Here is a 13046-nt window from a genome sequence, read left to right on the forward strand (position 1 = left end):
GAAGGCTTGCGCTCGGCGTTTGTGCGCACGCGCGGGCGCGTCAAGTCTGTCTGCCTGCCTTTTCGCATATCTTGTCATATTAGCTCCATTTCTGAGCCCTTTTTAGTTAATAATACTTTGGATGCATTTTAATTTGCCGTTTTGTGTGGGGTCTTTTTTTTATTGTAAGCTGAGGCAAAAAGAGATGCAGAAAGGATTTATCTTTATTTCACAAGTTTTATATGCTGCCTGATGGTAATAAGCCCTATTATTACCCTTTTCATATTATCCACATTACTGATTGAAAATACTTGCCTCGAACCGGATATGCACATTTCCCCCCACCAGGCTACCATTGTCAGGACCAACGCTGAGCGCTTGCACCAGGCCTAGGGAGCCTTGGGCCCAAGTGCTGAATATGGCCCACCAGACATCTCTTTCTGCCCCTCCAAACGCTTCCCAGGCTCTGCCCCCTCTGTCAAGACCTCTCTCTCACCCACACCCTCCTCGAGTGCTTCTGCCTGGCTGGAATGGGTCCTTGATCTGTGCTAATAAATGCATTTCTTGTCTGCGTGTTTAAACATGCACAGCTGAAATGTAGCTTTTCAAAAATATAGAAAACAGCAGCCACTGAATTAAACTGTAGTCCACACCCTCACATATTGAACTGTACCCAAAGAGCAACTTGTCTTCCCCATGCAGAGCTGTAAGAGTTCCTTTTTGCATTTGCATTTGCCTTTGCCATCTAATTTGTTGGTTCTCTTATGCCTATTAAGTACCAATAGGCCATGCACGTAGACAGCCAAGCCTAAAGGTAAAGGTAAAGGACCCCTGACTGTTAAGTCCAGTCGCAAACGACTCTGGGGTTGCGGCACTCATCTCACTTTACTGGCCGAGGGAGCCATTTGTCTGCAGAGGAACAGGGAAGAGATTTAGGTTGTTATCAGCACCGTTTCCAAACTAGTGTAGAAACTTTGTACCAGGTGCTGCAATCTAGATCTGAGAATCACATCCAGCACTTTTTCACCGATAAAGATCCAGCTTTGTATATCACTCTAGGATGAACGGTGATAGCGTGCTAGGTTTTGCAGTTTGGTTCTCATGGTTGCTGTAATTAATATACTTAAGATCAAAGCAAAGGATGCTTTTTTGTTGTTTCGTCAAGTTTCTTTCCCTTCCCTTTTGCTTAACATCCACCCTCATGAGAGTTCTGTTAATGATTTTGTAACTGATTATTCTTGATAAAGGTATTGTCCAAGAGTGGGTTTTGGAATTTATTTCCAACGTAGTACTTTTTCTGGTTTCGGAATAGATCAACCAAATGACACTTCAGTGTTCTCTCAAATTTCGACATGTCACCTTAGTGCATTTAGCTGGGTTTGACAATTCACAGGATCCAAGATTTTCTTGTCCACCTTTATACATGCAAGTAACCAGCGTTTTCCACAAGCCCCAATTAAATGCTAGAAGTATATGTACATAGGGATGCGGATGGCGCTGTGGGTTAAACCACAGAGCCTAGGACTTGCCGATCAGAAGGTTGGCGGTTTGAATCCCCGTGACGGGGTGAGCTCCCGTTGTTCGGTCCCTGCTCCTGCCAACCTACCAGTTCGAAAGCATGTCAAAGTGCAAGTAGATAAATAGGTACCTGTCCGGCGGGAAGGTAAACAGCGTTTCCGTGTGCTGCTCTGGTTCACCAGAAGCGGCTTAGTCATGCTGGCCACATGACCCGGAAGCTGTACGCCGGCTCCCTCGGCCAATAAAGCGAGATGAGCGCCGCAACCCCAGAGTCGGCCACGACTGGACCTAATGGTCAGGGGTCCCTTTACCCTTTACCTTTATACGTACCGTACATACATTTTGTTGGTAGCATGAACTTGCCATTTGCACACTATACCTCAGAAGCAAACAAAACATACAGTTGTTTGTTCTCAAAAATACTTTATTTGTAACAATATACCTATTATATCTATAACATGATCAAAAATACAGATAAACATTTTCACATTTTAATAAAAAGATTTCTAATATTCTCTTTCATTTACAAAGAAAACATAAATCTAATTCCTTTGACAAGAAAGTATAGGCTGTGTCGTTTGATTACTTGGGAGATAAACTATGAAAAAAGGCGACAACCACAAAATATGTAGATTTTTCTTTTTTGAAAAAAAAAGGAGGGGAAGATTATCTTCAGTTTTTTCCTGTGCTCTAAATCCTGACAAAGGTAATTATTATTAAACGGGATACATTCAAAATTTAGGACAATACATTCTTCACAGACCAGAATGCCCAATGTTCATTATCAGCATGGATATAAAAAACTTGAAACAACATGATCTGGTTGACAATCAGTTTATAGTCAAGACAGCAACATATGACATCTGTAGTGTACAGTTCAACACTATACAGCACCAGAAACCGTGCTGTGAAATATTGCCGCTGCCACATCTTCACTACTGTCTGGAGTACTGCTCAAAGGAAACAAAACATTCAATTCCTTGGGACGGAAACATGATCTTGGTTCTAGTTTATGGTAAAGTAACAGGTTCAGGTTGCTTCAAAACCTACATGGCAACACTAACTTCCTATCGCCAAACACATTTTAAGGACTTTCAAGATGTATGCCAACCTATAGCACTAGTTTTCCATTATCTAAGATACAACGTAAGTGGAAAAAAGGGGAAATAGATCATGAAAGTCATTGCTATTATAGTAGAAGCTAACATGACTTTATGGGAAGTTAAAACACATGTCCATTATTGATAACTGAACTACTGATTCATGAGGTCTTATAAGACTTCCTACTAAAATCTAAATGCACAATGCAAAAGCTGTGACCCCCCCAAAAATCCATCTACAATCCACTATGTGTTGTTGCCATCAGGTTCATTTCCTATTTTGTAGTAACTACTGCAAAAGCCAGGGAACTGTCAAGCATCTCGATAACCATGACAACACTGCTGGAGCCACATACAGCTTGGTGGATCACATCTTGTGGAAGATTGCTTTGCATTAAAAGAGAAAGTTTCCCCAACTTGGAGCATTCCAGATGTTTTGGACAGCCATGCTGGCAAAGACTAAAGGGAATTATAGTCAAAAACATCTCAAGGGCTTCATGTTGGGAAAAGCTAATTTAGTGCACCCCAAACTTTATATGAAAATGTTGTCTCATAGGACAACCATCCCCAGCCTAGTGCCCTCCAGAAGTTGGACTGCAACTCTGATAATCCCTTACCATTGGCTACACTGGCTAAGGCAACTGTAGTTAAAAACATCTGGGGGGCACAAGGTTATGGAAGACTTAAATGGTCTAATGTCCTCATTGTCTGCATTAAGTTCCATAGTTGTGTGCATGATATATAGGGGGTAACTCTCAGAGTGACAACTTACTCCAGTAAGTACTTAAGCCTGACAACAGCAGAACATTATGTAGAGACAAAACATTCTGAAAGCAAGTTATGACAACCAAACCTCCAAAATTAGTTCACTCTTATGTGGCCAATGCAAATGTGCACATGATCACTGAAAACTAGATGTAGCTATAGAAAGTAAAGTGATACAAATAAAGAATGCTTTCACTGAATTGCCTACAAAACCATGCAAAATCAATGTCATGTGAAATAAGAACTTAGGACTTGCGTTCTTTCTTAACAAAAAACCCCAAACCATGTCCTTTCAGGAAAAAAACAAATATACCTATTCTCAATTTAAAGCTACAACCTGTTAACTCCACATTTTGGTTGTTGTGATAGTTTTCTCCTTTACCTTCCAGAAGGGAAGCGAGATTACTGCAAAATTGCAGGTATCACGTGGTGCAAGTTGTTCAAGAAGGAAGAATAACTCATCACTGTGATTTTGGGGTATACCCGAATCCTTAACAAACTCCACACCACTGGAACCGTGCGTGCTATATTCTGGCTGCTTTTTAATCACCATATGCAAATAATCAATATTATCTCACAATGCAAGCACAGCTGAGACAAACTAGCCATTGTACATAATATTATTTATCCATCCTTCTTGACCTGCTTTTTCCAGCCTTCAGCTGAGAAATGCAAAGCTGGAGACAGATGATCGTCTTTAACAAATATTGGTATGACAGAGTCAACATGATCCATGATGTATAATTTTTATCTCCCTATATATTGTCTTTGGTCAAACAACATTTGCATGTTTTTGATGTTACTTATAAAGCCTGCAAACCTTGGCACGGATCCAGTTCCCATGAATGCCCAGGAGATGCTCACAAAGGAGGGAGAGGTGATTTTCATCGTTCTTCCTTCCCCCCTGCAAAACCATGCTAAGAAGTTGGGTGACCTTCCTTAACAGTGTGGGAGGTGGCATGGGGAGATGTAGAGGGAATAAACGAAATCTGCCTTTCCTCCACTTCCTCCGGTGTGAGCCTCCATGGGATCTCAATCCCTTCTGCAATAGGAAGAAGCCCTTTCATTCATTGAACTGCAGAGCTGGAAGGGATCTCGAGGGCTTACTACTACAACCACCTGCAACGCAGAAATCCTACCCACAGCCACCCCTGGGTGGGCTCATGAAAGGGACACTCTGGATCCAAACCACCTGCATTATCAGAGAGGATAGGGATGATATTGTGTGCATCACAGGCAACGATGGCTCTACCAGCTTCCTGGGGGGAAATATTGTCCGTCTTCCAACTCAAAGCTGCTTTAAGGGGCACTCACATTCACATTTTATACTGGACGGCATCTCGGTGCTTACAGAGAACAGACATCTCAAACCAGATAAAAGTTCAGTATAAAATTACACCAAATTGCTTTTAGTGCTTTGCAGTCCTAGGAATCTTTCCCTTAAAAAAAAAAGTTTTTCTTTTTACATCTGGTTTTCCTGATTGTTCATGTCTAACCTCTAATAGCTTAGCCAATGAAAAATAAGCCTTATTTTCGTTTCATGAGTAAATCAAACTATACTGATGTCTCCTAGACATTTTGTGCCTCAATTTAAGCATTCATTGCTTACCATCAGGATAGGATAGATGACTTCAGAGGGACTCGTATGAAGCGCAGAGGCAGTAGTGTACAATTCAGAAGCAACTGGAACAGGTGTACTACTCTTGAAATTTACTTGTGGATCACACCTTACCAAAATAATACCCATTACTTTTCATCTGCCTTTGTAAGAAACAATTCTTTGCTTGCTGCAACTGAGGAACAGAACAGCACATTTCTTCCTTGACAGTAGTTATAAGGTTCTGTAAAGATGCAGTTAAAGATTTTAAATCCTTCATAAATATTGTGCGGAGCAGAGTGACTACCCTGTTGATAACAAAACAAAACAAAAAATCATTGTTCACCTGGAAGGCCATATAGGCAATTTCACAGACTTTTAGTACGTGAGCAGAAATTCCAGTGCAGGGCTACTCTTAGTACTTCATAACATTGGTTGCAGTGCCACAGAAGTGTGAAACCCAGGTGACCATCACCACAGTAAACCTCCTCCACATCCTCCTTTTCTCATTAGGATAGCTCCCCCCCCCCCAACGTTAAGAAAAATGACTGGCCACTGCTAAATATCAAATCAAACAAGATAGGTAAGTGACAAAAAAGATAGAATAAAATATTGCAACATGTACGAATATATTAAACTTTTTCTTCTTTTGGACTGTACATTCCCATTCTACTTCTTTTTCTTCTCCTGAGCACAGCGAGGACAAAACCTAAGGGTTAAAAAAAGAATCACTGTGTTCAGTTCAATGCATTACTTTGGGAATACGTCACATTTGGGGAAAAATAAAACTCAAGAATTATACATTTAACTTCCTGGTTCTAGTCTTTACCATGTTTTGAACAGCACCTCCGATCAGCTGCAGCCAGCATAGCCATGCTGCTGTGGCTTTGGGGAACTGTGGTCCAAAACATTTGGAAGACACAAGGTTGGCAAGGGCTGCCCCACCCCTTTATAGCCCCACCCCTTTATATCACCTTGCTGTCTCTTTTAGATTGTGAGCCTTCGGTCAAGCACCTTTGTGCTTTTGTTATGGTAAAGTGAAGAAAGTATCAATGAAGAAAATTAAGTGAAGAAAACACAAGTGTAGAAAGTTATTATTCATGACACCTACCATTTCCCTTTGGGTTTCGTGGTGAGGTCCACACAAGCAAAATGGAACCATTCGATTGGGCACTATATTTTGGGGAAGAATAAAAAGATGTTTTTTCTTAGAGAGCTTGATAACATTAATTTATCTTATCAGATTTAACAGAAATGGGAGCCTGGTTGGTGCCTGGCATGTCACAATCGAAGGGGCATATACTGCACATCACATAGGAAACTTCATGAGCCCTTTGTTGCTTGTGAAGTGCCCAGATTTTGCAGACACAGGATGCACTACTCACTGCAAATGGCCCGTAAAGCATGATGTAAACGATTATCATTATTACTATTAACATTTGTATAATGCCCTTCATCCGAAGATTCCAGGGTGGGAAAATAGAAGCAAGTTAGCTTGGGGTGTAGACGTGACCTCAGGGTTGTATATGTCTGAAAGGTGCACAAACAACTTCAAATATGGAGTGAAGTATCAAATCCAGTGAGTCCTAAGATCCAGATCCACCTTTTCATTTAAAATATATAAGCTACGATTTTTTGCTGTAGAAAAGTGCTTTCAATTTTGTGCTCAGAAACCAGGGGAAGTCTGGAAGCAGCTTCTATTTGTCACTTGGATTTGGATGGGGTTCTTTCCCCTTGCATAGTTCCGTTCTTTCTAAAGGAAGCACCTTCACGCAGAATTTGAGGAGGGAAGCGTGTGTATGGCCACACTGGGTTATCTCAGTACTTACATCAGGATTGTCGCAGCCGATCATTTCTCCATAGGATACTTGGTGACACAAACAATACGTTGGTTCGTTGGGATCCACCGGCATATCTAGGACATCTGAAGGATGAACCGACAGGATGGTATCAGCTAATTCAGACCTGCAATGGGAGCAACGTGAACAAATATTGAGTAAATGCCAGTGATTCTTGGTAAAAAATAATAATCTCCAGTTTGAAACTAACTAGAACTATTTGGGAGGTCGGTTAGTTTGAAGAGTACCAAGACAGCAAAAGTGGAGAAAGTATAAAGCATGTGAAACTAAGCATGCCCAAAAATCTGGTTACTATGGCACATTGGCAGAAAAAAAAATTTCAAATGGAAGCTGCTCTGAACAAGCTAACTGCAGACTGCAGTCACTTACCTTCGTTTTGGTTTCTTTTTTACTGGGACATCTTCTTCGGATGTTCGCCGGCCCCGACCCCGAGAGCTTTTCTTATCCTTTGGAGTTCGCCCCTCTGAAAGACAGTTATTTCTGGTTAACTACACCATAAGAAGAAAAACCAGAGATTTTATACTATACAGTGGTACCTCTGGTTATGAACTTAATTGATTCTGGAGGTCCGTTCTTAACCTGAAACCGTTCTTAACCTGAGGTACCACTTTAGCTAATGGGGCCTCACACTGCCGCCACGTGATTTCTGTTCTCATCCTGAGGTAAAGTTCTTAACCTGAGGTACTACTTCCATGTTAGCGGAGTCTGTAACCCAAAGTGTTTGTAACCCAAGGTGTTTGTAACCCGAGGTACCATTTCAATTATTCTGAAGCACCATAATGATTCAAAAATTATTAATTTTTCTTTTTTCTCTCATCTATTCTTCCAGACTTTATATAAATTGGAAAGTGATCCTTGTTCAGAAACCATTTGCCAATGCAACCTCTGATGTAGCTAGACACTGAAAAAATCCTACAACTTTATCCAGCACAACTTCCCCTATTATCTGAACCTGACATTTGTAAAATTTGTAACTAACCAAAATCACTAAGATATTACCTGTTGGACAACAATCTTATGTATCTTTTTGTACGATTGTTCAAGTAACTTGGCTGTAAGCTGGGCCATTAAGATAAATAACAATGTATTCTACTTGTACATTCAAAAAGTGTCTAACAGTAAAATCCTATACAGGTTTACTTAGAAGTAAGACCCACCAAGTCAAATGAGGTTTACTCCTTGTAAAATACATTGAAGATTGTACCTAATAAACTAATGTTTGAAAAATTTGCTTCTGACAATACTTCAAATGAAAATAGCTCATATATACATACCTTCAAATCACCCTAAGCTGTTTATATGTATAATCATTTAAAAAAATACTACTACAGTTTTACCCTCTTAACATTGTGCCCCAGACTCTTATTTTAATAGAATTTTTGTTCTATATATGATCTTATAACAAATATATAATTTCAGAGGAACAAAATGCAATCCACAGGCAAACTGCTTTATCAAAAAAACTTACTAAGAGAAGCTAAAGGATTAGAAAATGGGTTTGGAGAAACTTGGTACTACTTTATTTTCTGTATGAGTAAGAACTCTGGAAGCCACTGTCAATGCACAATACCTTGTGGAAGAATTTACACAGGTTATAAAGCAAAACTGGACCAGGTGGAGTTGTGGTTTGAGGTAGGAGGATTCTTCCTAATATTAACTTAATCAACATAATTTTGCCTGCTTTATGCCAAAATTATGGAAACCATATTGAAGAAAAACTATGGCTCAATTCTGTCCAACTAAATGTCTCTCCTCACTGATTTCTCCCTTTGTTCCTCATAGGAGGCATGTATGCTTTTTATATAAGACTCTCATGGTGTATGAGAAACAGCTTTTACTAGGAAAGAAAGGTCTGCCTGGTGCCTTTGTTGATATCTTTCTGGAACCAAGTAATGACTTATATTCCCCACCTCCCAGGCTTTCAATAGACTCACATAAGATGTTTGCTTTGGTACTAGTGTGCTGCCAAAGCTTCCTGTAGCTGTTATGGAGGTTGTTTTGTTCTGTTTTTATGGTATAATGTATTAGTATTTATGTTTTAAAAGTTTTGTAAGTCTAATAGATGATAACAATAACAAATTAAAAAGTATATAGAAGGATTTCCTCAGAGTGAGATGACATTATTCATAAAGTACACACTTTTTAGGTTTTGCGTTGCAGGGTTTTCAAAGTCACTGCCTTCCAACTTATCCTTCAGATCAGCTTCAAATCGTGCCAGGTCAGCATCCAGCCGTCGAATGTGCTTATCTACCTACATCAAAAAGAGAGACCACACAGCTAAAGAAAACAAAATCCAATAATATCTCTAGAAATCATCGGAATCAACTTGCTATCTTCCTTTTCTGGTATTTATCACTTCAATGCACCTCAATACACCTCTCTCATCTGACCTGTGATTGGTGTGTGCATTAACCACAGCCGCTCACTTAGCTTTTCTGGGTGTTTGTGGGTACCACACAAATGCAAATCACAGACCATTTAGGGAGCAGAGGGAGGGAGGGAGCAGAAAAACCAGCTACCATAGGAAGGTGGTCAATACAAACCACAGTCCCCCTGTAGTCTTGAGACTCGTCCCGACAGTTCCTGTTTTCAGGTGGAATTCAATCATGGACCAGCAAATTCAGGTTGCAAAATATAGTTGATTGGGAGGTCTTGTGAAAGAAACCTGCTTCCCCCAAAGCTCAGATTTTTGGTGATTAAGGAAAGTGACATGAAAATGAACTGGGATAACACTTGCTTTGACTCAATGTCATCTAACCTCACAAACAAATCAGAAGGAATGTTCATTAAGTAGCCAACATCTAAGCTCCCCATAAACTTGAGCTGACAAATCGGGGTGAATGCTCAATGGACAAGTTGTCTGGAAATACCCATAGTCATTCACATATGTACAGATTAAGGAAATGTGGCAGATCCTTGACCACCCCAAACCCTTCCCACAACAGAGAGCCATGAATCCTAGCAAGTCTAGTTGTATTGACCCTCACTATAAACCCCATTCTCAAAGCAGTGAAGATTCCTGCACTGCCTCAGAAAACAATTTTCTCTTTGTAATAGTCCAGTGAATAAGAACATGTAGCCACAGAAAGAATTTTGATAAATGCACTGCTGACAAATCTACTTGCTTGCCAGCACCATAACTTTAGCCTCAGGTCTTTGCCCCATTGCTCCCAGACTGTAAAAGATTAAACAGGGGGAGGTCACAACCTTGTACACAATCCCAGTCCACATCAGGATTCTTTTTGAAGTAGAGAATGTATGATGCAAGCCTGCCTGTTATCTTCTTTATCTCTAACTGAACCCGGGATCATGGATCCTCATGTCTGTGTCAGTCAACAGCTACTAATTACGCAGAAAGACTAGTACCTGTAATACAAGCTTCAAAGGTAGCTATGGGAGAGGTAAGAAATACAGAGGGTGGATTTTTCATTTTGAAACACAAGTCCTCTGTCTACCTTAATCTAACCTTACCATCTCATAGGTCTGCATGGCCAGCTGCACTTTGTCATCACTGTACTCTTTGCATCTTGCGTAAGCATTCTGAATCTTCTGCAGGATTTCCACCCGTTGCTCTGATGACAAACTCCTCACTGTTGAAATGTACTGAGCAGCAAGACCGTCGATTTCTGCTTTCTTGTCTGAAGAGCAATGGGAGACAGTATGTGCGTGAGACTGAGGTTGCAGCCCTATACTCACTTACCTGAGAAGTAAGCCTCACTGAGCTCTGTGGGGCTTAATTTTGAGTAAGACTGAGCTGTGAGGCTGCAACCCAAAGCTCATTTACTTGGGGGAAAATCCCATTGAAGTCGGTGGGATTATTTGTAAGTAAGTTGATTTAGGATCAAACTATATGTTTCACAACTGGAAACATGTTTAGAAACCATGAAAGAAATGTCTCTCTGGTGTAGTCCGGGGGGAAAAGGTACAGGGCTTCTGCACATTCAGTGGCTATGTAAAAAAAGGGTTTTTAGGAGACATAGCTTGTTATGCAAGCTACACCTGCAGACATTTCCTCAGCCACACGACTGTTAAAAGTGAAGGGGTCTTGTCCTCTTTCTCATCTGACCACTTAAATGGTCCTTTGTTCTCTCCTTTTAAAATACTTGCAACTAAACCAAAGCACATGTACCAGCTGAATTCTTGAGTTGTGCTTCTAAAAGTTCAAATGAGCAGGCATGTTCTCCAACCAAAGTAAGGCACAACTGACTAAAAAGTAGTAAGACTGTGCTTGCAAGATCAATTCATACACATCTACAGTCCTTCACACGCCTTTGTCAAACTCAAATGTAAATACAGCATTATATAATTCTGCTCCTACAAGCTTTGCTAGAAGTGGTGCACATGAAACAATGGAATCAGTTGTTGGCCACACTATGACACACACACACACCCCATCTTCATGTTGCACTGAAATAGCAAAAACGTGGGAGGCTGAAGGAACTCTGCTATGGGCTACTTCTCACTTTCCCAGTGAATATATATGACAAGCGAATCTCAGATGTGTGCAAATCTAATATGAGACGAGCACACAAGAAGATCTGTGAACCAGAATACCTGAACATACCTTCTGTTCTCTGATCCAGCTCACGCATAAGTTGGAAGTTCCTTTGCAACTCACAAGGGAGGTTTTCAATGCCTGAAATACAAAAACAGAAATGCTGCAGTCCCCTCTCTACCATAACTTTCTTAATATAAAAGTTCACAAACCAACTACACATAACAAAAAGCATTCATAAACCTCGCCAAGTACCCTATTTTCCATAAATACCTTACCCTACCACCTTCCTCTTTATCTATTCCCTGTTGTATATGGCATATTGAGCTGGGCGCTCCCACTAGCTACGGGGCAGGTACATTTTATGAAAGCTTGTGTTTTCTTTAGGTCAGCTTGTTTTTATTGTCTTTTATTCATAACTTTAATGTGTATATTATGCTCTACATAAACGGATTAGAGGTTTTGACAATAAAACAGAATACAGATTTTAAGAATAAAATAACCATGTGTCTCTTAAGTTGAGAAGTCTGCAGCTTTGCTAACGAAGTACTGATGCACGGGGCTGAATACATGGGAATATTAAAGCGACTATTATTAATAGTATTAGTATTATGCCCTGCCTTGGTTTCCTATGTTGAATTCAACAGCCGTCTACAAATAATGGCGCTTTCCTCGCCACCTGACTTGCTGAATTTCTACTGGTCACACGGGTGGGGAAAGAAGAGGAACCCTGACATTTTTATTTATTTTTAGGTGGCAATCCTAGAGAATGCGCAACACGACGCGCCTTAAAAGCATTGGGGGGGGATGTTTTTGCTGCTCGCCTGACAGACGGCGCTCACAGTAGAGCAGGAGCGGCCCCCAGTGGCCAAGGATCGCAGCTGCATCCTTAGAAGGCCAGCGCGGAGATCCCTCCTTTACGCGTCGCAATGACGCAGCAAGAAACCTCGCCCGCCGCCCCCTCCCTCCCTCCCTCGCCGGGTCTGTGTGACGCAGCCGCAATTGCCGGCGTGGCCCCCGCCCGGCTTTGGCCTGGGCCTGTTTCCCTCTCCGTTCCTTCTGCCCAACGCCGCACTCACTCACTGTCCAGGTAGTGCTCCAGGTACAAGGCCGCCGCCGCCATCTCGCGCCAGCCAGCCGGCCAGCCAACGCCCACCCTCCGGCCCCGCCGCGCTCGGCGCTGTCACGCGGGCGCCTTCGCAATGGCCGGTCGGGGCTCTCATTGCATAGTCATGAGAGGCCGGCGCCGATTGGCCAGTCGGACGCCGCCGCTGCATAGGAATGAGGGGGCGTGCCGGGGGAGACGACGTCAACGTTCGTTCGCCATCGGCCGGAATGGGCCGTTTTCCTGTCCCGGCGGCGGCGCGGCGCGTGGTGTTTCCCCGCCCCCACTTTCTCCCGTCGTAATTCCCGTGCAGGTCCGGCTACGTCTTTCCCGCGCGGTGTTCGCGTGAAGCGGTTCTAGGCGTACACTTGTCTGTTTGGAAGGGAAATCGCCACCGAAGCCGACGGAGCTTCCTTCAAATAAATAGAAGTGCACGGGAGCTCGCGGGTTCGGGCTGTATAGACGTGGCAGAGCAAACGCGTGTCAGTCTCCCGGAAAGCTGTATTTTACAGCATAAGTAGCTTTAGCGGAGTAAAAAATAAAAAGGGGGGGATGCTTGAATCTTCTCAGGATTTCTGCATCCACCCAAGGACAGAAACACTCTGCATTTAGCCCCTTAAGCGTCCCT

At 42.0% G+C, this 13046-nt stretch overlaps 1 protein-coding gene across 2 annotated transcripts; it reads right to left on the minus strand.

The window, feature by feature from the left end:
• Window positions 1-1903: 1903 nt before the first annotated feature.
• Window positions 1904-12750, minus strand: ING5 (inhibitor of growth family member 5). Of its 2 annotated transcripts, none has more exons than XM_083506646.1 (8): window positions 12397-12750; window positions 11383-11454; window positions 10290-10456; window positions 8958-9069; window positions 7188-7281; window positions 6789-6924; window positions 6071-6132; window positions 1904-5668 (listed from the first exon to the last, which is right to left on the minus strand). In XM_083506646.1, exons 1-8 carry the CDS (start codon window positions 12434-12436, stop codon window positions 5629-5631), a joined length of 723 nt encoding a protein of 240 aa, XP_083362772.1. In that variant the 5' UTR covers window positions 12437-12750; the 3' UTR covers window positions 1904-5628. The 2 variants fall into 2 exon arrangements, with proteins under 2 accessions (XP_083362772.1, XP_083362773.1); XM_083506647.1 differs by having other exon boundaries at window positions 12393-12703.
• Window positions 12751-13046: the final 296 nt, after the last annotated feature.

The sequence above is a fragment of the Podarcis liolepis genome (assembly GCF_965112155.1).
Source record: "Podarcis liolepis genome assembly, chromosome: 5".
In the NCBI taxonomy this organism is placed as follows: Eukaryota; Metazoa; Chordata; class Lepidosauria; order Squamata; family Lacertidae; genus Podarcis; species Podarcis liolepis.

Excerpts from the sequence above, each read along its gene's own strand:
- ING5 (XM_083506646.1), bottom strand. The coding sequence starts at position 12,436 with ATGGCGGCGGCGGCCTTGTACCTGGAGCACTACCTGGACA. Across the intron at positions 9,070-10,289 it reads CCATGCAGACCTATGAGATG|GTAGATAAGCACATTCGACG; the intron begins GTAAGGTTAGAT and ends TTTTTGATGTAG. Across the intron at positions 6,133-6,788 it reads TCGGCTGCGACAATCCTGAT|TGCCCAATCGAATGGTTCCA; the intron begins GTAAGTACTGAG and ends CCCAAAATATAG.